The following is a 21,979-nucleotide window of genomic DNA, read 5'->3' on the forward strand; positions in this document are numbered from 1 at the left end:
CTGGCTCTTGTTGCGTTCTTCTTGGTCTTTGTTAAATCGTTCTTGTATCTTCTCAGCCTTTGTCCCTGTTCTTTTTCCGAGACCTTCGTCATCTTCAGTGTCGTTATTCTGAATTTTTTTCTAGAAGGTTGCCAATCTCCACTTCATTTAGTTGTTTTCTTGGGGTTTTATCTAGTTTCTTCATTTATGACATAATTTTCTGCCTTTTCATTTTGTGTAACTTTTGTGATTGCAGCTTTCTTTCTGCAGGCTGTAGTTCTTTTTGCTTCTGCTGTATGCCCTGTGGTTGATGAGGCTGTCTTAAGAGGCTTGTGCAAGCATCCTGATGGGAGGGACTGGGTCTTGCTCTGATGGGCAGGGCTCAGTAAAACTTGAATCTCCTTGTCTGCTAATGGGTGAGGCTGTGTTCCCTCTCTGTCAGTTGTTTGGCATAAAGTGACCCAGCACTTAAGCAACGGTTAGAACTAGACATGGAACAACAGACTGGTTCCAAATTGGGAAAGGAGTACGTCAAGGCTGCATATTGTCACCCTGCTTGTTTAACTTCTGTGTAGAGTACATCATGAGGAATGCTGGGCTGGGTGAAGCACAAGCTGGAATCAAGATTACCTGGAGAAATATCAATAACCTCAGATACACAGATGACATCACCCTTATGGCAGAAAGTGAAGAAGAACTAAAGAACCTCTTGATGAAAGTGAAAGAGGAGAGTGAAAAAGCTGGCTTAAAACTCAGCATTCAGAAAACTAAGATCATGGCATCCAGTCCCATCACTTCATGGCAAATAGATCAGGAAACAGTGGAAACAGTGAGAGATGCAGATGCAATGCACCATCATTGCAGATGGTGACTGCGGCCATGAAATTAAAAGGCGCTTGCTCCTTGGAAAAAAAGTTATGACCAACCTAGACAGCATATTAAAAAGCAGAGACATTACTTTGCCGACAGAGGTCTGTCTAGTCAAAGCTATGGTTTTTCCAGTAGTAATGTATGGATGTGAGAGTTGGACTATAAAGAAAGCTGAGCACCGAAGAATTGATGCTTTTGAACTGTGGTGTTGGAGAAGACTCTTGAGAGTCCCTTGGACTGCAAGGAGATCCAACCAGTCCATCCTAAAGGAAAGCAGTCCTGAATGTTCACTGAAAGGACTGATGCTGAAGCTGAAACTCCAATCCTTTGGCCACCGGATGCAAAGAACTGACTCATTGGAAAAGACCCTGATGCTGGGAAAGATTGAAGGCAGGAGAAGAAGGGGACAACAGGATGAGATGGTTGTGTGGCATCACTGACTCAGTGGCCATGAGTTTGCATAAACTCCGAGAGTTGGTGATGGACTGGGAGGCCTGGTGTGCTGCAGTCCATGGGGTCAGGGAGAGTCGGACACGCCTGAGTGACTGGACTGAACTGACCCAGCACTGGAGCCTGCAGGCTGTCTGGTGGAGCTGATGATGGCTTAGTGGGCGCTTGCCAGAACTGCTGGCACCAGTGCCGTTGTCCCCTTGTTGACCTACACTTGGCCTCCACCTCCGCAGGAGACCCTCTAGCACTAGCAGGCAGGTTGGGCACAGTGTCCTGCGAGGTCCCTGCTCCTTTCCCCTGGGTCCTGGTGAAACAGTTCACCGCAGGCTGGGAAACTTGAACTCATGTGCTGGGACTCAGCCAAAGTCACTTTGAGATTTGTACTCATGAGACTGGGACTCAGACCCAGCCGAAACTCTGCTTGTATTTGAACCAACGTGGCTGGGACTGAACCCAGTCAGAACCCACGGTTTTCCAGCTGAGATCACCAACCTGGTTTCAGGACCTAATGAAGCTTAGGTTCTTCATGTGTCATTGCAAAAAGCATTCTGTGAGAGGTGATAGGTAAGAAGTGGATTTACTTAGAGAAATAGATGAATAAAGGAAATTTAGAGATGCACTCCACAGAACATGGGCCATCTCAGGGGGCAGAACAGCCTTGGGAGAAACACACTCTGCAGACGAGTGTGGGCCACCTCAGGGGGCACATGTTGCCTTGGGCTGTGGTGCATTAAGCTTTTATGGGCTGATGAGTGGGGGAATTATTCCGGCTGTTTTGGGGAAGGGGTGGAGATTTCCAGGGATTGGGTCACTGCCCACTTTTTGGTCTTTGGTGGTTGGCCTTGGAACTGTCATGGCGCCTCTGCGTGTATCATTTGTCTGATGTGTTACAGGGAGCGCATACTTAGGATCAAGGTCTGGCTGGCGGGTCTGCCATTTTGGACTCATTTGATTCCAATCAGTCTATGCTGTGCCCTCAGGACACGTCACTCTTTGGAGGTTGTCCCCGCCCCCTCCCTCCTGTCTCATTCTCCAGGTTTTACTCCCGTGATCTTACGGGAAGCACAAGGCCGATGCTCTGTCTTCTGCAGCTGTGTCAAGGCTGAGTAAGGCTGCTGACCTCGCCTGTCAGGAAGGGAAGATCCAGGGCCCGGGGGCAGGACAGCTGCTTGTTCTGGACCAGTATGGGCAGGAGTCCTCTCAGAGCTGCTCTCTTGGTGTGGGGCTGTAACTGCCCCCGCTCCTTTTCCTTGCCCTTTCTTGATGAACCTCCTTGATGATGGAGCACTCTTCCTAAGCACCAGAGCATAAAAATACCTGTAAGTGACAAAATATTTACATGGCACAGTTAAACATCTGATTATAGTGCAACCCATGAAGAAGCCTGATTACTGTTGTGACATACAGATTTTAAGATAACCGCTAGAACTATACCATCATATGAGGATATATCCAAATTTTAGAAACCTTGTTTTATTTTTAGAATGTCTGTATGACTCAAGCCAACAAGTTTAAGCTACCCTCAATACCAAGTATAAGTTTTGTCCTGAAGTCCTAAATATTTGCCAGGTAACATGAACCTGAAATTCATTTTGGCCAGATTATTTTGTATTTCTGAGTATTTATATTAGTGCTTAATTTAAGTCAATTAAATAGAGCTCTTTCATGAATTAATTAATGACCTGTCTCCTGAGAAATCTGTATGCAGGTCAAGAAGCAACAGTTAGAACTGGACATGGAACAACAGACTGGTTCCAAATCAGGAAAGGAGTATGTCAAGGCTGTATATTGTCACCCTGCTTATTAAACTTATATGCAGAGTACATCATGCCTAATGCCAGGCTGGATGAAGCACAAGTTGGAATCAAGATTGCCGGGATAAATATCAATAACCTCAGATACACAGATGCTACCACCCTTATGGCAGAAAGCGAAGAAAAACTAAAGAGCCTCTTGATGAAAGTGAAAGAGGAGAGTGAAAAACCTGGCTTAAAACTCAACATTCAGAAAACTAAGATCATGGCATCCGGTCCCATCATTTCATGGCAAATAGATGGGGAAACAATGGAAACAGTGACAGACTTTATTTTCCTGGGCTCCAAAATCACTGTGGATGGTGACTGCAGCCATGAAATTAAAAGACGCTTGCTCCTTGGAAGAAAAGTTATGACCAACCTAGATAGCATATTAAAAAGCAGAGACATTACTTTGCCAACAAAGGTCCGTCTAGTCAAGGCTATGGTTTTTCCAGTGGTCATGTATGGATGTGAGACTTGGACTCTAAAGAAAGCTAAGCACCCAAGAGTTGATGCTTTTGAACTGTGGTGCTGGAGAAGACTCTTGAGAATCCCTTGGAGATCCAGCTAGTCCATCCTAAAGGAAATCAGTCCTGAATATTCATTGGAAGGACTGATGGTAAAGCTGAAACTCTAATACTTTGCCCACCTGATTCAAAGAGCCAACTCATTGGAAAAGACCCTGATGCTGGGAAAGGTTGAGGGCAGGAGGAGAAGGGGACGACAGAGGATGAGATGGTTGGATGGCATCACCAACTCGATGGACATAAGTTTGAGTAATCTCTGGGAGTTGATGGTGGACAGGGAGGCCTGGTGTGCTGCAGTCCATGGGGTCACAAAGAGTTGGACACGACTGAGCAACTGAACTGAATTGAATAACACACATATACAAACACAGAGGCCTCTAGTTCCTGTTCCAGAATTTCAGCTATGATCTTGAAGACCCAAACCGTTTTCCCACAATCGTGCTAAATCTGGGAGAGGGTCATTTACGGCCTCTGTCTCTTCGTGCATGTGACTCAGTAGTTGAGAAACATTAGCAGAATTATCTGAAATTAAAGCAGAGTATTTGGTCTTAATGTGTTCTCTGGCCAGTGGCGTCCCTTTGCGGTTAAAGCTGGCCACCGGATGGGCTGTGAGCACTGTTATCCTTCAGCCCAGTGTCAGCTTAGTGTCAGCTGCCGAATACTAATAAGGCAGTTGCTGTCACTGCTCACGGGCAGGCTGGCCATCCTGCTGCTGTCTGGTCCAGACCCTTAAATAGATATGCAGCAGGTTGATCTGTAGGTCCTAAATGCTGGGTTAACACACCAAGGGCCATACCCTCTTCTTTAGTCACAAAGAGAAAAAATGGTTTTTCTAAATTAGGCAATCCCAGAGCAAGGGGGGCCTAATAATTTTCCTTTTAGAGTTTGGAAGACTTGTTCTCCTGTATCCCCTCCAATTTAATGGTCCACTTGCTGTGTTTTGTTTTAGGAGCTCCTGCAGCAATTGGACATCTGGCTCATAACCAGGAATCCAAGTCCAGCAATATCCAGTTATCCACAAGCAGGCCTTAAGCTGGTTTACTGTTTTTCATGACTTTAATCTTTGAATTAACACCATTTTATCAGCAGATGTAAACCTCTTTCCTGGGGTAAGCATACATCCCAGATACCGAACCCTCTATTCAGAAATCTATATCTAAGCTTTAGACACCCAGTAACCCTTTTTCCAGAAGTGAGTTAGAGTCTTAAAAGTGTTCTCATCCTATTCCTTTTTTGAAAAACTTTTAGTGAAAAGTCCTCTGCATATTGCAGAGTAACTCCATCCTGTTGTTTGGCTGCTCAGTCGTTTCTGACTCTTTGTGACCTCTTGGACAATGAATGTTCAGGGTTGATTTCCTTTCGGATTGACTGGTTTGATCTCCAAGGGACTGTCAAGAGTCTTCTCCAACACCATAGTTCAAAAGCATCAATTCTTCTGCGCTCAACCTTCTTTATGGTCCAACTCTCACATCCATACATGACTGCTGGAAAAACCATCGCTTTGAGTATATGGACCTTTGTTGGCAAAGTGATGTCTCTGCTTCTTAATATGCTTTATAGGTTTGTCATAGCTTTTTATCCAAGGAGTAGGTGTCTTTTAATCTCATGACTGCAGTCACCATCCACAGTGATTTTGGAGCCGAAGACAAGAAAGTTTGTCACTGTTTCTGTTGTTTCCCCATCTATTTGCCATGAAGTGATTGAGCTGGATGCAGTGATCTTGGTTTTCTGAATGTTGAGTTTTAGGCCTCCTTCTTCACTCTCCTCTTTCACCTTCCTCAAGAGGCTCTCTAGCTCTTCGCCTTCTGCCATAAGGGTGGTGTCATCTGCACATCTGAAGTTACTGATATTTCTCCCGGCAGTCTTGGTTCCAGCTTGTGCTTCATCCCACCTGGCAATTCGCATGATGTACTCTGCATGGGCGTTAAATAAGCAGGGTGACGATATACAGCGTTGACGTACTCCTTTCCCAACTTGGAACCAGTCCATTGTTCCATGTCTGGTTCTAACTGTTGCTTCTTGATCTGCATACAGATTTCTCAGGAGGCAGGTCAGGTGGTCTGGTATTCCCATCTCTTTAAGAATTTTCCACAGTTTGTTGTGATCCACACAGTCAGACTTTATCGTAGTCAGTGAAGCAGACATCAGCTGAGTGTCTTCCCCAGTATAGCGGACTCAAGGCATCTCACGGGCCTCTTCAGGACAAAGACCTAATTTTAAATCTTTTCTTACCTTACTGCTGTCCCTTTGTAATGCCAACTGAAACCATTCACGTCAGATTGGAATTTGAACCCATGTTCTGGGACTCAGCGGAGAAGGCAGTGGCAAGCCACTCCAGTGTTCTTGCCTGGAGAATCCCAGGGACGGGGGAGCCTGGTGGGCTGCTGTCTGTGGGGTCACACAGAGTCAGACACGAGTGAAGTGACTTAGCAGCAGCAGCAGCAGCAGCTGGGACTCAGACCTGGCCAAAATCCTGCTTGGGACTTGAACCTGGTCAAAACCCTGCTTACTGAGGCTCAGGTTCTTTGTATCTCAGCACAGAAGGAAATCAGTGAGAGGCAAACTGATAGGCAAGAAACAGATTTATTCACATAGGACACTTGTAACAAGCGTGGGCAGGCGAGGGAGCTCTGCCCAAGGATTAAGGGGGCTACCATTTTATAGTGGAAAGTGGGAGGAGAAAAGACCACCTTCTTCAAGTAGAAGGGTAGTGACATTTCGGTCCACCTAATGGCCTGGGGCATATTTCCTGCCTTTGTTTATTGCTTTATTGTTAAGCAACAATTAACTTACAGTCACCTCCTAAAGATTCCTAGGTTTTCCTCTTATCTGTAGACCCCTACTAGGACTTTTTTATAGTCCTTCTACTAGGCTTCCCCAATGGCTCAGTGCTAAAGAGTCTGGCTGCTAATGCAGGAGACTCAGGTTCAATCCCGGGGATTGGAAAGATACCTGGCGAAGGAAATGACAACCCACTTCAGTATCCTTGCCTGGGAAATCCCATGGACAGAGGAGCCTGACAGGCTACAGTCCATGGGGTCGCAAGCGACCAAACAACAACTGGGATTTCTACAACGACATGTGTAACTTTCCCAATCTATCCCTGTCACTGGTGTGCCAAGACTTTGTGTGTAACCTCCAGGGTGGAATCTCTGTTTCTGCCAGTCTGGTGAAAGTCTGCAATCAAATCCCACTGGCCTTCAAAGTCAGATTCTCTGAGGATTCCTACTTCTGTTCCTGGGCCCCTAGGTTGGGAAGCCTAACGTGAGGCTGAGAACCTTCCCTCCAGTGGAAGACTGTGTATACTTGTTCTCCACTTTGTGGGTTGCCCCTCCGGTGGATGCGGGGTTTAATTTTGCTGTGATGGCCCCCTGCCACCCGCTCATTGCCACTTCCCCTTCATCTCTGGCTGTGGCGTGTCTTGCTCGGTGGCTCCAGTGTCTCCTATGGACAGTTACTCAGCAGGGAGTCGTGGTTTCGGTGCTGTCCTGAGAAGAGCGTGTCCTGTGCTCTGCTGTCTTGTGTGAGAGCTCTTAAAACTGGCGAACCCAGAGTCTTCACAAGAGAATGCAAGTGACAGCGGGACGGATTGAGAATAAGGGACAGTTACGGTTTTAGCCGCAGGAGAGAAAGGCAAGCTGGGCGCTAAGAGGACGGACGTGTAGACCCCCCTGAGGGAGCTGCTCCCCGTGCTCCCCTCTCGGGGAGGACACAGAGACCAGCTCAGGCTGTGAGTGAGCCATCCCAGTGGGTTTAAGGAAATTGGGGAGGAAAAAAAAAGCCAACGACCCAGAAATGCCTCCTTAAGGAGGCCAAACGTGATCTTGAAGAGGACTGCAGCCCATCATTGTAGACATTTTCTAGAAACTCTCTGCTGAGTCAGTTTACCCTTTGGTTCAGTTCAGTCGCTCAGTCGTGTCCGACTCTCTGTGACCCCATGAATCACAGCACGCCAGGCCTCCCTGTCCATCACCAACTCCCGGAGTTCACTCAAACTCATGTCCATTGAGTCAGTGATGCCATCCAGCCATCTCATTCTCTGGCGTCCCCGTCTCCTCCTGCCCCCAACCCCTCCTAGCATCAGACTCTTTTCCAGTGAGTCAACTCCTCGCATGAGGTGGCCAAAGTATTGGAGTTTCAGCTTTAGCATCAGTCCTTCCAATGAACACCCAGGACTGATTTCCTCTAGAATGGACTGGTTGGATGTCCTTGCAGTCCAAGGGACTCTTTAGAGTCTTCTCCAGCACCACAGTTCAAAAGCATCGATTCTTCAGCGCTCAGCCTTCTTCACAGTCCAGCTCTCAGGTCCATACACGACCACGTCCATACATGCCTTGACTAGACGGACCTTGGTTGGCAAAGTAATGTCTCTGCTTTTTAGTGCACATGCATCATTCAGGCATGTATAGTCTGTGCAGTTTCGTATTGAAGTAGGATCCATAAGAAATAAGCTTTATTGAGCCGCCGTTGAGGTAGCTCACAGCATCACAGCCGTCAGGCCTTAGGCCAAGGGACCCTCCCAGGTCCTTCTGCTGGCCAGGCCCAGGACTCCTTGGGGTCCTGCCACAGCCACACCTGAGCATACCACCCACAGTCTGGCTGTGCTTTGAGCTCAGGGGGTGCAGGACCTGCAGGTGACTCTGGGGGAGGCTTAGCGCCTCTCTGGGCCTGGGGTTGTGCACCCCTTATGTCATTCGTTTCAGCCTCACATCCCAGAGAGGTGGCTGTGCTGAGCCCTGGGACTGGTCACCAGATTTAAAATCCGCCTGCAGAACTCTGAAGCTTGACCTTGGCTATTATAAGGCAGCTAGCTGGCGAAGGAGCCCAGTTTCAAAGGGGTCAGGACCACGGGGGTGATGCTGCAGCATCAGCTGGCCCCTGTGGTTTATGAAGCCCCTTCTGGCCCTGCCTGGCTGGCTGGGAATATGTTTTCAGAGACTGGCTTTGCCTACACAGGAGCCTGAGATTGGCAGCCTTATGCTGCGATGGGTCTGGCCTCACGACACAGAGAAAGTGCCCTCCCTCCTCCGAGCTTTGTTTCTGCATCCCTTACAGGAGGGCTGTGGGTAGGCACTGGTTGGGATGTGCAGGCCTGATGTTCCCCATAGCTCAGGGGAGATGTCGTTTCCAACAACCGCCACCTGGGGGCGCTGCCACTCCTCAGCATGTCAGCCAGTGCATCGGGCAGGGACGCTGACGGGGCCGGGGATCGAATGAGTTCCCAGGTGGGCCTCTCGTGTCTCAGGGACAGTGAGGAGACCTGGCTGGCTGGCCGAGCCCTGGGCAGCTTAGCCATCCCTTGACCTTCATACACTGAGACCTAGCTGCAGCCCCCCCTAGGTGGCATGGGCTGTGAGGTGCCCGAGTTGTGATGCCTGTCCAGGGCACACGGACAGGCTTTGAGGTCCTTATTCGCTGACTTGAAAGGGCCTCCTGGGCATCTCTGCTTGTTCAAATCTGTGTCCAGGTGAGGAGTATGTTTGTCTTTGACAGACTTGGGGCTTGTGGGACCTGACCCCAGACCCCTGAAGTGGATGGAACGGGAAGACAGAAACTGGAGTAACAAGCAGGGTGGAGCCCCGCTCTCCGTGGCCACAGGGCTGTCAGTGGACAGGTCTCAGGTCAGGTCTTCATGCTCTGCGGCGTTGTGCAGTCCTGCGATGGTGTTCCAGGACACGATCCAGCTCTGGGAGACGGCCGTGTATGGGAGTCAGGTGTCCAGCAGACAGTGTTGTTCCAGGAGATGGTGGTGCTCAGGGAAATTGTGGTGTCTTGGAAGAATGGTGCTTCAGGAAAGGTGATGCTCCAGGGGAAGTGGGGTCCGGGAGATGGTCGTGTCCAGGGGAAAAAAAAGTGTTGTGGTGCTCCAGGTAAAATGGTGGTGCAGGAGATGATGGTGCTCAGGACTGGGTGGTGTTCCAGGAGACGATGGTGGTGGGAAGGAGACTGTGCTTCAGGAGGGAACAGTGTGCAGGAGGCGGCGCTGCCCAGGAGACCGAGGTGTCCAGAAGACAGCGGTGTCCCAGAGAGCTTGGTGGCTCAGTGGACAGGTGCTCAGGGGGTGGCAGTGCCCAAGGGACTATACTGCTCAGGGGGTGGCATTGTCCAGGAGACTTTGGTACTCCAGGAGATGGGAGAGCTCAGGAGAGGGTGCTACTCAGGGGACGGTGGTGTTCAGGACGCCGTGCTGCTGACGAGACAGGGGAGGCAAGCAGTCTACGGTGCTCCAGGAGACGGTGATTCTCAGGAGACAGTTGAGTCCAGGAGACATATTGCTCCAGGAGCTGGTGTGTCCAGGAGACAGTGGTGCTGAAGAAACTACTGTGTCCAGGAGACGGTAGTGCTCAGATGGTCTCCATCTGCTGCAAAGCAGACAGCGGCCTCCAGGACTGTCTCCAGGAGACGCTGTGTCCACAAGACATGCTGCTCCAGGAGGCAGTGGTGGTGCGGGAGCCTGTGGTTCCCAGGAGACAGGGGTTCCCAGGAGATGGTGGTGTCCATGAGTCTGTGATGCTGAGGAGACGGTGATATCCAGGAGATGGCGTAGAGGAGACAGTGGTGTCAGGAGACCGTGGTGTCAGGAGACCGTGGTTTCCAGGAGACCGTGGTGTCAGGAGACCGTGGTTTCCAGGAGACCGTGGTGTCAGGAGACCGTGGTGTCCAGGAGACCGTGGTGTCAGGAGACCGTGGTGTCCAGGAGACCGTGGTGTCAGGAGACCGTGGTGTCCAGGAGACCGTGGTTTCCAGGAGACCGTGGTGTCAGGAGACCGTGGTTTCCAGGAGACCGTGGTGTCAGGAGACCGTGGTGTCCAGGAGACCGTGGTTTCCAGGAGACCGTGGTGTCAGGAGACCGTGGTGTCAGGAGACCGTGGTTTCCAGGAGACCGTGGTGTCAGGAGACCGTGGTGTCAGGAGACCGTGGTTTCCATGAGACCGTGGTTTCCAGGAGACAGTGGTGTCCATGAGACCGTGGTTTCCATGAGACCGTGGTTTCCAGGAGACAGTGGTGTCCATGAGACCGTGGTTTCCAGGAGACCGTGGTGTCAGGAGACCGTGGTTTCCAGGAGACCGTGGTTTCCAGGAGACCGTGGTGTCCATGAGGCCGTGGTTTCCAGGAGACCGTGGTGTCAGGAGACCGTGGTGTCCATGAGGCCGTGGTTTCCAGGAGGCCGTGGTTTCCAGGAGACCGTGGTGTCAGGAGACCGTGGTGTCAGGAGACCGTGGTTTCCAGTAGACCATGGTTTCTAGGAGACAGTGCTGCTGTAGAAAAAGTGGTGCCTAGAAGACTGGTGTTTCACGGGAGGGTGGTGCTCCAGGAGTGTCTTATGCTGCAGAAAGCTTGTGGCTCCAGGAGAGAAAGGACAGAGGAGACAGTGGGGCCCAGCAGATGGGGGGGACCAGGCGACAGTGGTGCTCCATAGGCATGGTACCCAGGTGACGGCAGTGCTCTGCAGACCGTGGTGTCCAGGAGACCGTGGCCCTCCAGGAGAAAGCAGGTCTAGCAGACTGCAGTCTCCCACGAGATGGTGGTGCTCCAGGAAATAGTTTTTTTCCAAGAGAGACAGTGCTCCAGGAATTGGTGATATCCAGGAGAATGTGATACTCCAGGAGACGGTGGTGTTCAGGGGCCAGTGCTATTCAGGAGACAGTGGTGTCAGTAGACACGGCACTCCTGGTGACGCTGGCGCTTGGGAGACAGCGTTGCTCTAGATGGATGTGGTGTCCAGAGGGCTTGGTGTTCAAGGAGATGGTGCTGGAAAGGAGACCATGGTTCTCCAGAAACGCTGCCACCTGAGACAGTGGACTCAGGAGATGGTGGGCTCCGGGAGACAGCGGTGCTCAGTAAACATGGTGCCCAGGTGACAGGGATGCTCTGGAGACAGTGGTGTCCTGGAGACTGTGTTCTGCATGAGCCAGTGCTGCTCCAGGCAGTGGTGGTGTCTGGGAAACAATGGTGCTTCCTGGACAGTGGTGCCCAGCAGACAGTGGCATTCAGGGCAGACTGTGGTCCAGGAGACAGCCGTACTTAGTGGACAATGCCGTCTGGAAGATTCTGCTGCTCAGGAGACACTGACATCCAGGAGACAGTTGTGCTGCCGGCGAGGGAGGTCTCCAGGAGACCGTTGTACTCTAGAAGATGCTGGGGCTCAGGAGACATCGGTGACCAGGAGAATGTGCTGTCCAGGTAAGAGTGGTGTGTTGGAGAGAACTTGTTCCATGGTCAGTAGTGTCCAGGATGGCGCACAGGAGACAGTGGTGTCCAGCACACAGTGGTGCTTAGGAGCCTTGTTTCCAGGAGACAGTGATGTCCTGGAGACCGTGGTGTCCAGGAGACTGTGGTGTCCAGGAGACTGTGATGCTCCAGCAGGTGTTATAGTCCACTGGTTAGTGGTGCTCAGGAGATGGTGGTGCCCAGGAGTCAGTGTGCCCAGGAGACTGGTGCTCTGGGAGTCTGTCCACCCGTGAGACATGTCTGAGGCTGAGTCCATTCTCCCACCTCTTGCTGTTTTTATTGGTGCTCTTGTTCACCTTCATTTCCCAGCCCTCTCCCCTCTAATTGCTCTCCCTCTTCCTCTCCTCCTGCCAGTCCTCCCCTCCCTGAGTCCCGTCCTCCCCTCCCTGAGTCCTCCCCTCCCTGTGTCCCATCCTCCCTGAGTCCTCCCTTCCCTGAGTCGTCCCCTCCCTGAGTCGTCCCCTCCCTGAGTTCTCCCCTCCCTGTGTCCCATCCTCCCTGAGTCCTCCCCTCCCTGAGCCCTGTCCTCCCTGGGTCCTCCCCTCCCTGAGCCCTGTCCTCCCTTCCCTGAGTCGTCCCCTCCCTGAGTCCCATCCTCCCTGAGTCTCCCCTCCCTGAGTCCTCCCCTCCCTGAGTCCTCCCCTCCCTGAGTCCCATCCTCCCTGAGTCCTCCCCTCCCTGTGTCCCATCCTCCCTGAGTCCTCCCCTCCCTGGGTCCTCCCTTCCCTGAGTCCTCCCCTCCTGAGTCCTCCCCTCCCTGAGTCCTTCCCTCCCTGAGTCCTGTCCTCCCCTCCCTGAGTCCTGTCCTCCCTTCCCTGAGTCCTCCCCTCCTGAGTCCTCCCCTCCCTGAGTCCTCCCCTCCCTGAGTCCTCCCCTCCCTGAGTCCCATCCTCCCTGAGTCCTTCCCTCCCTGAGTCCTCCCCTCCCTGTGTCCCATCCTGAGTCCTCCCCTCCCTGGGTCCTCCCTTCCCTGAGTCCTCCCGTCCTGAGTCCTCCCCTCCCTGAGTCCTTCCCTCCCTGAGTCCTGTCCTCCCCTCCCTGAGTCCTGTCCTCCCTGGGTCCTCCCCTCCCTGGGTCCTCCCTTCCCTGAGTCCTCCCCTCCTGAGTCCTCCCCTCCCTGAGTCCTTCCCTCCTGAGTCCTCCCCTCCCTGAGTCCTGTCCTCCCCTCCCTGAGTCCTCCCCTCCCTGAGTCCTTCCCTCCCTGAGTCCTGTCCTCCCCTCCCTGAGTCCTGTCCTCCCTGGGTCCTCCCCTCCCTGGGTCCTCCCCTCCCTGAGTCCTCCCCTCCCTGAGTCCTCCCCTCCTGAGTCCTCCCTTCCCTGAGTCCTTCCCTCCCTGAGTCCTGTCCTCCCTGGGTCCTCCCCTCCCTGGGTCCTCCCCTCCCTGGGTCCTCCCCTCCTGAGTCCTCCCTTCCCTGAGTCCTTCCCTCCCTGAGTCCTGTCCTCCCTGGGTCCTCCCCTCCCTGGGTCCTCCCCTCCCTGAGTCCTCCCCTCCTGAGTCCTCCCTTCCCTGAGTCCTTCCCTCCCTGAGTCCTGTCCTCCCTGGGTCCTCCCCTCCCTGGGTCCTCCCTTCCCTGAGTCCTCCCCTCCTGAGTCCTTCCCTCCCTGAGTCCTTCCCTCCCTGAGTCCTGTCCTCCCCTCCCTGAGTCCCATCCTCCCTGAGTCCTCCCCTCCCTGGGTCCACCCTTCCCTGAGTCCTCCCCTCCTGAGTCCTTCCCTCCCTGAGTCCTCCCCTCCCTGAGTCCTCCCCTCCCTCTGTCCCATCCTCCCTGAGTCCTCCCCTCCTGAGTCCTCCCCTCCTGAGTCCTCCCCTCCCTGAGTCCTGTCCTCCCTGGGTCCTCCCCTCCCGAGTCCTCCCCTCCTGAGTCCTCCCTTCCCTGAGTCCTCCCCTCCTGAGTCCTCCCCTCCCTGAGTCCTGTCCTCCCCTCCCTGAGTCCTGTCCTCCCTGAGTCCTCCCCTCCCTGGGTCCTCCCTTCCCTGAGTCCTCCCCTCCTGAGTCCTCCCCTCCCTGGGTCCTCCCCTCCTGAGTCCTCCCCTCCTGAGTCCTCCCTTCCCTGAGTCCTCCCCTCCTGAGTCCTCCCCTCCCTGAGTCCTGTCCTCCCCTCCCTGAGTCCTGTCCTCCCTGAGTCCTCCCCTCCCTGGGTCCTCCCTTCCCTGAGTCCTCCCCTCCTGAGTCCTCCCCTCCCTGAGTCCTCCCCTCCCTGGGTCCTCCCCTCCTGAGTCCTCCCCTCCCTGAGTCCTGTCCTCTCCTCTGCTGATCCCCCCACTTTCCTCTGTCCTCCTCTCCCCTCCTCCTGCCGACCCTCCTCCCCGTCTCCGCTCCCCCCCATTCCTTGCCTCTCTTTCTCTGCTGCCGTTTTGCCCCTCTCTCCCTGCAGGATGCCTGCTCTGGCCTCCCTGCTGCTCTCAGCTTGCTGGCCCTAGTCCCTCTGGTGGCCTCCTGGGTGGAAGGCATGCTCCCTTTCCTCCCACGGGAACCGTTCGCCTGTCTCATGTCCCTTTTGCTCTCTTTGCTCCTGGAGTTCTGAAACTCGCAGTCCAGACGGCCTCTCCTGCCCCCTGCCCTTTTTCCTCTGGGGGCTGACCTTGTATTTGCAGACAACAAGAAACATTCCACATACTCTACACTTGGATTCCTCATTGTTAATATATTTCTGCATTTGCTGTGTTATTCTGTGTATGTTCTATAGACATAGTGACAGAGTGCTTCTTCCATAAGCCCTTGACAGTACGTTGCAGACAAAATTCCCATTTGCCCCTTAAATACTTCGGCGTGTGTTTCTAACAAAGACGTTCTCTGGTCACACCATAGTGTGTTAATCAGAAGCAGGAAACAGACATGGATACAACCTGTGCCATGCAAGCAGTGGTGTCCAGCTCTTTGTACCTCTGTCGGCTATAGCCCACCAGGCTCCTCTGTCCACGGGATTTTCCAGGCAAGAATACTGGAGTGGGTTGCCAAGCCCCCTTCCAAGGGGTCTTTCCAACCCAGGAATCGAACCTGCAACTCCTATACTGCAGGCGGATTCTTGACCTGCTGAGCCATCAGGGAAGCCTGATACAACACTATGTAACTACAAAGTGTATTCAGACTTTTCCAGTAGCCCACGAAAAATAATGAACTTTTCCGGCTCACTGTCTAGTCCAGGGTCATGGACTGTGTTTAGTCCTCTGTGTTTTGTTTCTTTTATTCTGGAACACTCAGGCCTCTCATGATTTTGATTTTGATTTTTTTTTTAAGGAGACAGGTCAGTTATTTTGTAGACCCCTTCTTGGGTTTGGTTTATCTCGTGTTTCCCCTTAAGCAGATTCAGGCTGACTGTTTTTGGTGGGAATGTCATGCTCGTCTCATCATCCTCCGTTAATCAGACCCAGTTACTCCTAGGTAAAGCTTGGTTTCTTTGCTAGTCTGCACTCACGTTTCGATCCAGTGTCACTGCCCCATCCCCCATTTTTACCCCACCAGGGCCTGTCCCCCCAGCTGCTCATGTGTGGCTGCTGCTGCTAAGTCACTTCAGTCGTGTCCGACTCTGTGTGACCCCATGGACTGCAGCCCACCAGGCTCTCCTGTCCCTGGGATTCTCCAGGCAAGAACACTGGAGTGGGTTGCCATTTCCTTCTCCAGTGCATGAAAGTGAAAAGTGAAAGTGAAGTCGCTTAGTCGTGTCCGACCCTTAGCGACCCCATGGACTGCAGCCCACCAGGCTCCTCCGTCCCTGGGATTTTCCAGGCAAGAGCACTGGAGTGGGGTGCCGTTGCCTTCTCCGGCTCATGTGTTACCGCCTGTCTTATTTCTGGTCTGGAGTCTGTACCCCGGTGTGCCTCCCATTAATCCTCCCTTCTGGCGTGAGGGGCACTTCCCCGTCTCAGGTCATATGCAGTCTTGTCAGTACACTCGGTCCTGTGCTTCCCGGCCTTCTGTGCGGGGTTCTGACCATCACTCGGACGCTTACATTCTCCTCATCCTGGGGAGCACACGTCCACGATGCTGCCTTCTCCCTGTTGCGATGTGAGCAGTGATCACTCCTCTGACGTGGGTCGTGGAACAGCCACAGCTGCGGAGTGTTGGTGCTGTCAGTGGTGCCCAGGCCACAGACCTGTGTGCTGCATACTGCTCTTAGTTTACGGATGAGGGAATGGAGACATGTGGAGGTTAAGTACCGTGTCCACAGCCATGCAGTTCATACTCAGTGGAGATGAAATTACACAGAGCAAGGGGAAGGAATAATTTTGGATGCCGAGAGGTGGTAAAGAAGGAGGAAAAGAGGATTCTGCCGATGTCAAGGACAAGTGAGTGTCAGTGATGCGTCAGGTCACCGGAGATGAGGGGCTGGAAGAGGCTGGAGGCTTGGTGGGAGATGTCAGTTTGGGAGCCTTTTGTGTTGAGGAAGTAGATAAAGCCTTCAGAAACAGTCAACTCACTGAGAAAGAAATCCAGAAATGATGCGTCAGGATTGACGATCTGAAAGTGAGAGCTTTAGGGAGAGGGGAGGAGCTGACGCAGCTTGCAGAGGAGACTGCATCGTGCTTGGAAGTCTGATCCCTCCGTGGGGCTTCCTGGGCGCAGGAGGCTGGCATCAGGGGCTCAGCAGGCGGGCTGCGCCGCTGTCCCTCTGTGGGCTTTGTGTCGGGTGCTGGGGATGCAGAGTGGAGAAGGTTGCCCTGCTTGTCCACGGTAGCTTGAAACCTGGCAAATCCTGTATCTTTCTTGTTTTAGACAGTAGAGTTGCTTTTAATGCTGCTGGTTAAGACACATTGATCAGAACTCTCAACAAAGCTTAGAGTCTCCAGGCTAGAAAGAACCTTAGAAATCCTAGGTCTCGGCATCCTCTCTTGTCACAGGAAAAACTGAAGCCTGGGGCAGCCAAGGGCCCCACTGTTACTTGGACAAGCATGTCAGTGCTGGACAGTAGAGGGTGTGTCAGCTCAGGCCTCCCCTTGGGGACGCCCTGCCCAGCGGGGCTCTGCAGGGCCGCGCCTCGCTGACCTGCCCCTGTCAGGCCCTGTCCGCGCTGCTGGCTGCTTCCAGCGCTCTTTGCCTCTGATGTCACCGCTCCTGTTAATGGCGTGGCTCCCTCCACAGTCAGCCCCTCCTCCTGCCGTGCTGACCCTCCTGTGGGCAGTCGTCCTGCCCTGGGCCGCCTCTCGCACCCGGCCCTGTCTCACCGCTCCACTCCCGTCGGCTCCGTCTCTCCTGAGCCACTGTGGCAAAGCCCTGGAATCTGTGCTCTTTGGTCCCCTCCTTCATCTAATTCCTGTGCTTCGCTCTCAGGGTAGAAATGCTGCTGCTGCTGCTCAGTCACGTCAGTCGTGTCCGACGTGTGACCCCATAGACGGCAGCCCACCAGGCTCCTGTCCCTGGGATTCTCCAGGCAAGAATGCTGGAGTGGGTTGCCATTTCTTTCTCCAGTGCATAAAAATGAAAAGTGAAAGTGAAGTCGCTCAGTCATGTCCAACTCTTCGCGACCTCATGGACTAGCTTACCAGGCTCCTCTGTCCATGGGATTTCCCAGGCAAGAGTACTGGAGTGGGTGCCATTTCCTTCCCGGGTAGAAATGAGACCTCACAATTGGAAGCGGTTTTATATGTTTTATGCCCAGGCACCCATCTGACATTCTGTTGTACAGATTCCTGCCAAGTGGTCAACCAGCCCATCTCAGTCATGTTTTTGTGTTCCATTTTTGTTTTAAACAGGTCAGTCATAAAATTCATACTTAGATTGAGGTTAGACAGTTCTATTCTTCTGTTTCCTTGATTTGGGGCTTTCCAGGTGGTGCTAGTGCAGGAGATGTAAGGGACCTGGGTTTGATCCCTGGGTCGGAAAGATCCCCCGTAGGAATGCATGGCAACCCACTCCAGTGTTCTTGCCTGTAGGACTCCCACGGACAGAGGAGCCTGGCGAACTGCAGTCCATAGGCTTGCAGACTTGGACACACTGAGGCGACTCAGCACGCAGGCGCGCTGGTCTCACAGAGGCGGCCATCTCTCTGTCTCTGAGGACGCTGATCCCTCCTCCCGAGCGCTCCGCTGTGCACTGGAGTCGCCCTTCTCTGGGAGGACAGTTGCTTTGCTGGCGGCCGTCTCTCTGTCTCTAAGGACGCTGATCCCTCCTCCCGAGCACTCCGCTGTGCACTGGAGTCGCCCTTCTCTTGGAGGACAGTTGCTTTGCTGGCGGCCGTCTCTCTGTCTCTGAGGACGCTGATCCCTCTTCCCGAGCACTCCCCTGTGCACTGGATTCGCCCTTCTCTGGGAGGACAGTTGCTTTGCTGGCGGCCGTCTCTCTGTCTCTGAGGACGCTGATCCCTCCTCCCGAGCGCTCCGCTGTGCACTGGAGTCGCCCTTCTCTGGGAGGACAGTTGCTTTGCTGTCTCGGTCACGCTCCTTCCTGAGCCTGGCTTTGCTCCTGTGGCCTGTGAACCGTGACTGTTCCTCAGTGTTCGTGGAGGGGGTGCTAGGCTGCTCAGTCTTACAGGCTGGTGTGGGTTCCCTGGCTGCTCTGCACCGGGAGCAGGTCAGCTTCCTTGCAGAATGTGCAGGGGTAGATCTTAAATTACTAAGTCTCTGCCGCTCCAGAGAGTACAGTTAACAAAGGGGTGGGTAGGTGGCTTTACTTACTCGTGTAAATCTTATAGTGAACTTTCAGTGATCATTCAGCTTCTAAAACATAAAAATTTTTCTTGTGAAAACAGTAATTCTTAGAGCCCTCTGGATCTTTGTTCTCATTTGAATGCTTGCTCTGTAGGCCTGCTGTACAGTTCTGTCCAGAGATTTATTTTCATGACATTTCTCATAGTTTCTTGATTTCCTGTGTCTTCTTTTTGGATTTCTTGGAGAACTTTTTTCCATATGTAATTCTCTCCGAATCTGTGGATAGTAAAACCTTTAAGACTTTGTGTATATGAAAAGTCTTTATTTTGTAATCACATTTACATGATAGTTTGGTTGGGTATAAAATTCCCAGTTCAGAGTAAGCTCCCCTCAGAATTTTGAGCACGCTTTTCCTTCTTGCAGTGTTGTTGCTTAGAAGCTTGATGATGGTGTGATGATAGTCTGTTCCTTGTTCCTTTGTAGGTAGCCCGTTTGTCCTCTGAGAGCTGACGTGTCCTGAGAGTGAGGCTAGGTGTGAGCCTGCCACTGTTCCCTGTTCACGTCCCTTCTAGCCTGAGGGTTCCTTCTGTGAGGCCTGGACTTGGGATGTTTCTGTCTTGTTGAAGGTCACATTAACTAGACACTGCCTACACCGATTGCCTTTACCCCTTAGCTCATTTTTCCTTTTGCTTTTTCTCTGATGACTTTTCTTCAAGGTGTTCTATCAAAATTTCACATACATTGAAATGACTTTTAGTTTCTAAGAACTTTTCTTTTACTTAATTTATACTTTAATTGAAGGATAATTGCTTTACAGAATTTTGCTGTTTTCTGTTAAACCTCAACCTGAATCAGCCATAGGTCTGCATACGTCCCCTCCCTTTTGAACCTCCCTCCCGTCCCCCTCCTGATCCCACCCCTCCAGGTTGCTTCAGAGCCCCTGTTTGAGTTCCCTGTGACATGCAGCACGTCTCGCTGGCTCTCTGGTTTACACACGGTGCTGTAAGCCTCCACGCCACTCTGGCCGCGCACCGCGCCCTCTGCTCCCTCCCCCCACGCCCACAGTCCTCAATAGTTCTCCAAGTCTGCCTCTCCATTGCTGCCCTGCAGATAAACCCCAGACCTTTTCTTTTTAAAAGGCTGCTTGATTCTGTTACCCTGTCCTCACTTTAGGGACAGCAGTGTGTTTGTGTCTTTCTGAGACGCTTAGGACAGCGTGAAACGTTATCTTCTGTTCCCTGAGTTTTGTGTTCTGTGCCCTCACTCAGCCCACAGTACTTCTCTCTCCTTGACTCTGATGGTAAGAACTTCCCTCCTCCACTGCTGACTTTTCCTCTTTGTTTTGGTTGAGAGGTTATCTGATTCTCTGAGCTCATCTGCTTTCCATGTTACCAGAAATTTATCTGTGTTTTTAGACTTTTATTCTGATGGTGTAAAACAATTCTCTCTCTTGTCAGAAGTTTGGGAGGAGGAGACTGAGCAGCTCAGTCACGCCCATAGACCATTCCCAGCCCCGGTTCTATGGTGTTTCAGAACTTTGATGTTTATTATTATTATTACTTTTAGCTTCCATAAAATTTCTTTTTTTAAGTAGATAAATTAAGATTTTTAGTTGGAGTTTCAATGTCGGTGATGTTTATCATTCTGAAACAAAGTGGGGCCGCCAGTATCTGTTGCTATCTAGATGTAGACTCTGACATTTTGAATGTGTTTCCAAACAAACTGGCCTGTGCTTTTCCCACTCATTGAGAAGACAGATGTCCCAGTCTCCAGGAGCCCTCCGTTCTCGGGGGCTGGCGGGTGAGGAAGCGCTCCTTCCCCGCCGGCGTGGCGCTGAGAGCACGGGAAGGCTCCAGACACCAGGGCTCAGCCTCTGCCCTCTGCCCCCGGCATCGTTCAGTTCAGAGCAGGAGTGCCGATCAGGGACGGTGGTCATCACCTGTGCTGAGAGGGTCCTCAAGACCCCCACCCCAGCCTGTTAGGAAAGGGGTGAAGGGTTGTGATGGGTTTTCAGGGGAGAGCGCAGATGAGGAGCCAGAGAGATGCAGAGAGCCGGCTGCCTGGGCGTGGCGCAGACGGCCTGCCATCTCGGGTCTGTGGGGCTTGTACGTGGCAGGGTCGTGCCACATCGCTCCCATGAAGGAAGTGAGGGCCAGCCTGGGGCTCGTCCCCCAGCCCTGTCTGTCCCCTCCAGTCCAGCCTGTTTCCCACGCCTTTCCCACGTGACCCACTGTCCACCGACCTCCCCGCCATCCCCCTGAGGCTCTCCTGGTTGTTTTTATCATCTGCTCAGCAAATCCATGAACAGTGAAGCTCAGGAATGAAATCTCCCTCTCTGTCCACAGATTATGTTTTTCCGGACCTGACTGAGAAGTCGAGTCCCACGGACAACATGGGCCAGAGTCAAGAGACACCAAGTCTCCCCTCCCCACTGCCCGGGGTGGACCTGGTGGGGCCGCCTTGGCACGTAGCCCCCGGAGAGGAGGAGGAGGAGGAGGAGCAGCTGCTGCCGGTGACGAGACCCCAGGAGGATGCCCAAAGGCAGGCCCCTGGCTTCCCGCCGACAGGCAGCAGTCGGGTCCCAGGGCCCCCTGAACACCGGCCCGAGGAGTCAGGGGACCAGGCTGCCTCAGGCGGGGAGGCAGGCAGCAGCATGGAGCCCGGCCTGTCCCCGCCCAGGGTCAGCCTGAGCCCAGTGACCCTGAGGGGTCAGGACGTGGCCAGCCGTGGGGCGGGGCCCACGGTGCTGCCGGCCACGGGGCGCGGCAGCGAGTCTGAGGTCCCTCTGGAGCCTGGTGCGGAGGCTGCTGCTGCAGCTGTGGGCTTGGCCGGCCAGCCAGGCGTGGGGCCATCCCCCGCCTCCTTCCCTCAGACGGTGGCTCCTGGTGGGGCTGAGGGCCCCGGCAGAGACACCCTGCAGCCCGGAGCCTCAGCCTCTCTCCCGCTGGCCCCTGGAGGCACAGAGCTGACACCTTCTTCTGTGACTCTGGGGCGAGATGATCTCAGGCAGGAGCCCCAGGAAGGGCCAGCCGGGGCGGCTCCGTCCAGAAGGCCCTGGGACTCCACGCAGGTAGAGTGGCCGTGCGGGGCGGGCACGGGCGGGCGGGCAGCAGGTTCCAGGGCACTGCTCACGGCCCAGCAGTGGCGTCCCGCCCACCCTGACCCGCGGAGGCTCAGTGTCCGCCCCCCCAGCCTCACCCCCGCCCCCGCCGGGTCAGGGTCCCCTGCCTGTCACAGCTGCTGGGGGGCACTCCCGCCATCCCCCCTCCCCCCCACAGCCCCCCTCGTGTGCCACTGCCCTGCCCTCCTCCCCACCCCAGGCGTCACTCACACCCCCAGCCCGGCCCACCCCAGGCCCCAGAAGAAAAGGGCTGGTCCTGGGCCGTCAGCCTGGGTGTCCGCCCACAGGCGCACTGTCCGCCCTTTGGAGCGTTCCAGCTCCCTCTGCCCTGGAGCCTCTGCGCGGGGCCTCCTGTCCCCGAGAGAGCAGGTTGTGGGCCAGGCCGGGGGCCGTCAGTCAGCTGGTCTGCCCCTGGCGGC

At 53.7% G+C, this 21,979-nt stretch overlaps 1 protein-coding gene across 4 annotated transcripts in view; it reads left to right on the top strand.

Annotated features, from left to right (window-relative positions):
• The window catches only part of PODXL2 (podocalyxin like 2), a 70,948-nt gene that overhangs the window by 39,274 nt on the left and 9,695 nt on the right, over positions 1–21,979 (top strand). For all 4 annotated transcript variants that reach the window (XM_088831732.1, XM_088831733.1, XM_055413417.2 and 1 more), the window contains one exon: positions 20,785–21,509. In XM_088831732.1, coding sequence (XP_088687858.1) covers positions 20,785–21,509 — 725 coding nt within the window. The remainder of the gene's footprint in view (positions 1–20,784; positions 21,510–21,979) is intronic.

The sequence above is a fragment of the Moschus berezovskii genome, chromosome 24 (assembly GCF_049115385.1).
Source record: "Moschus berezovskii isolate FMDL1 chromosome 24, NW_MosBer_1.0, whole genome shotgun sequence".
NCBI lineage: Eukaryota > Metazoa > Chordata > Mammalia > Artiodactyla > Moschidae > Moschus > Moschus berezovskii.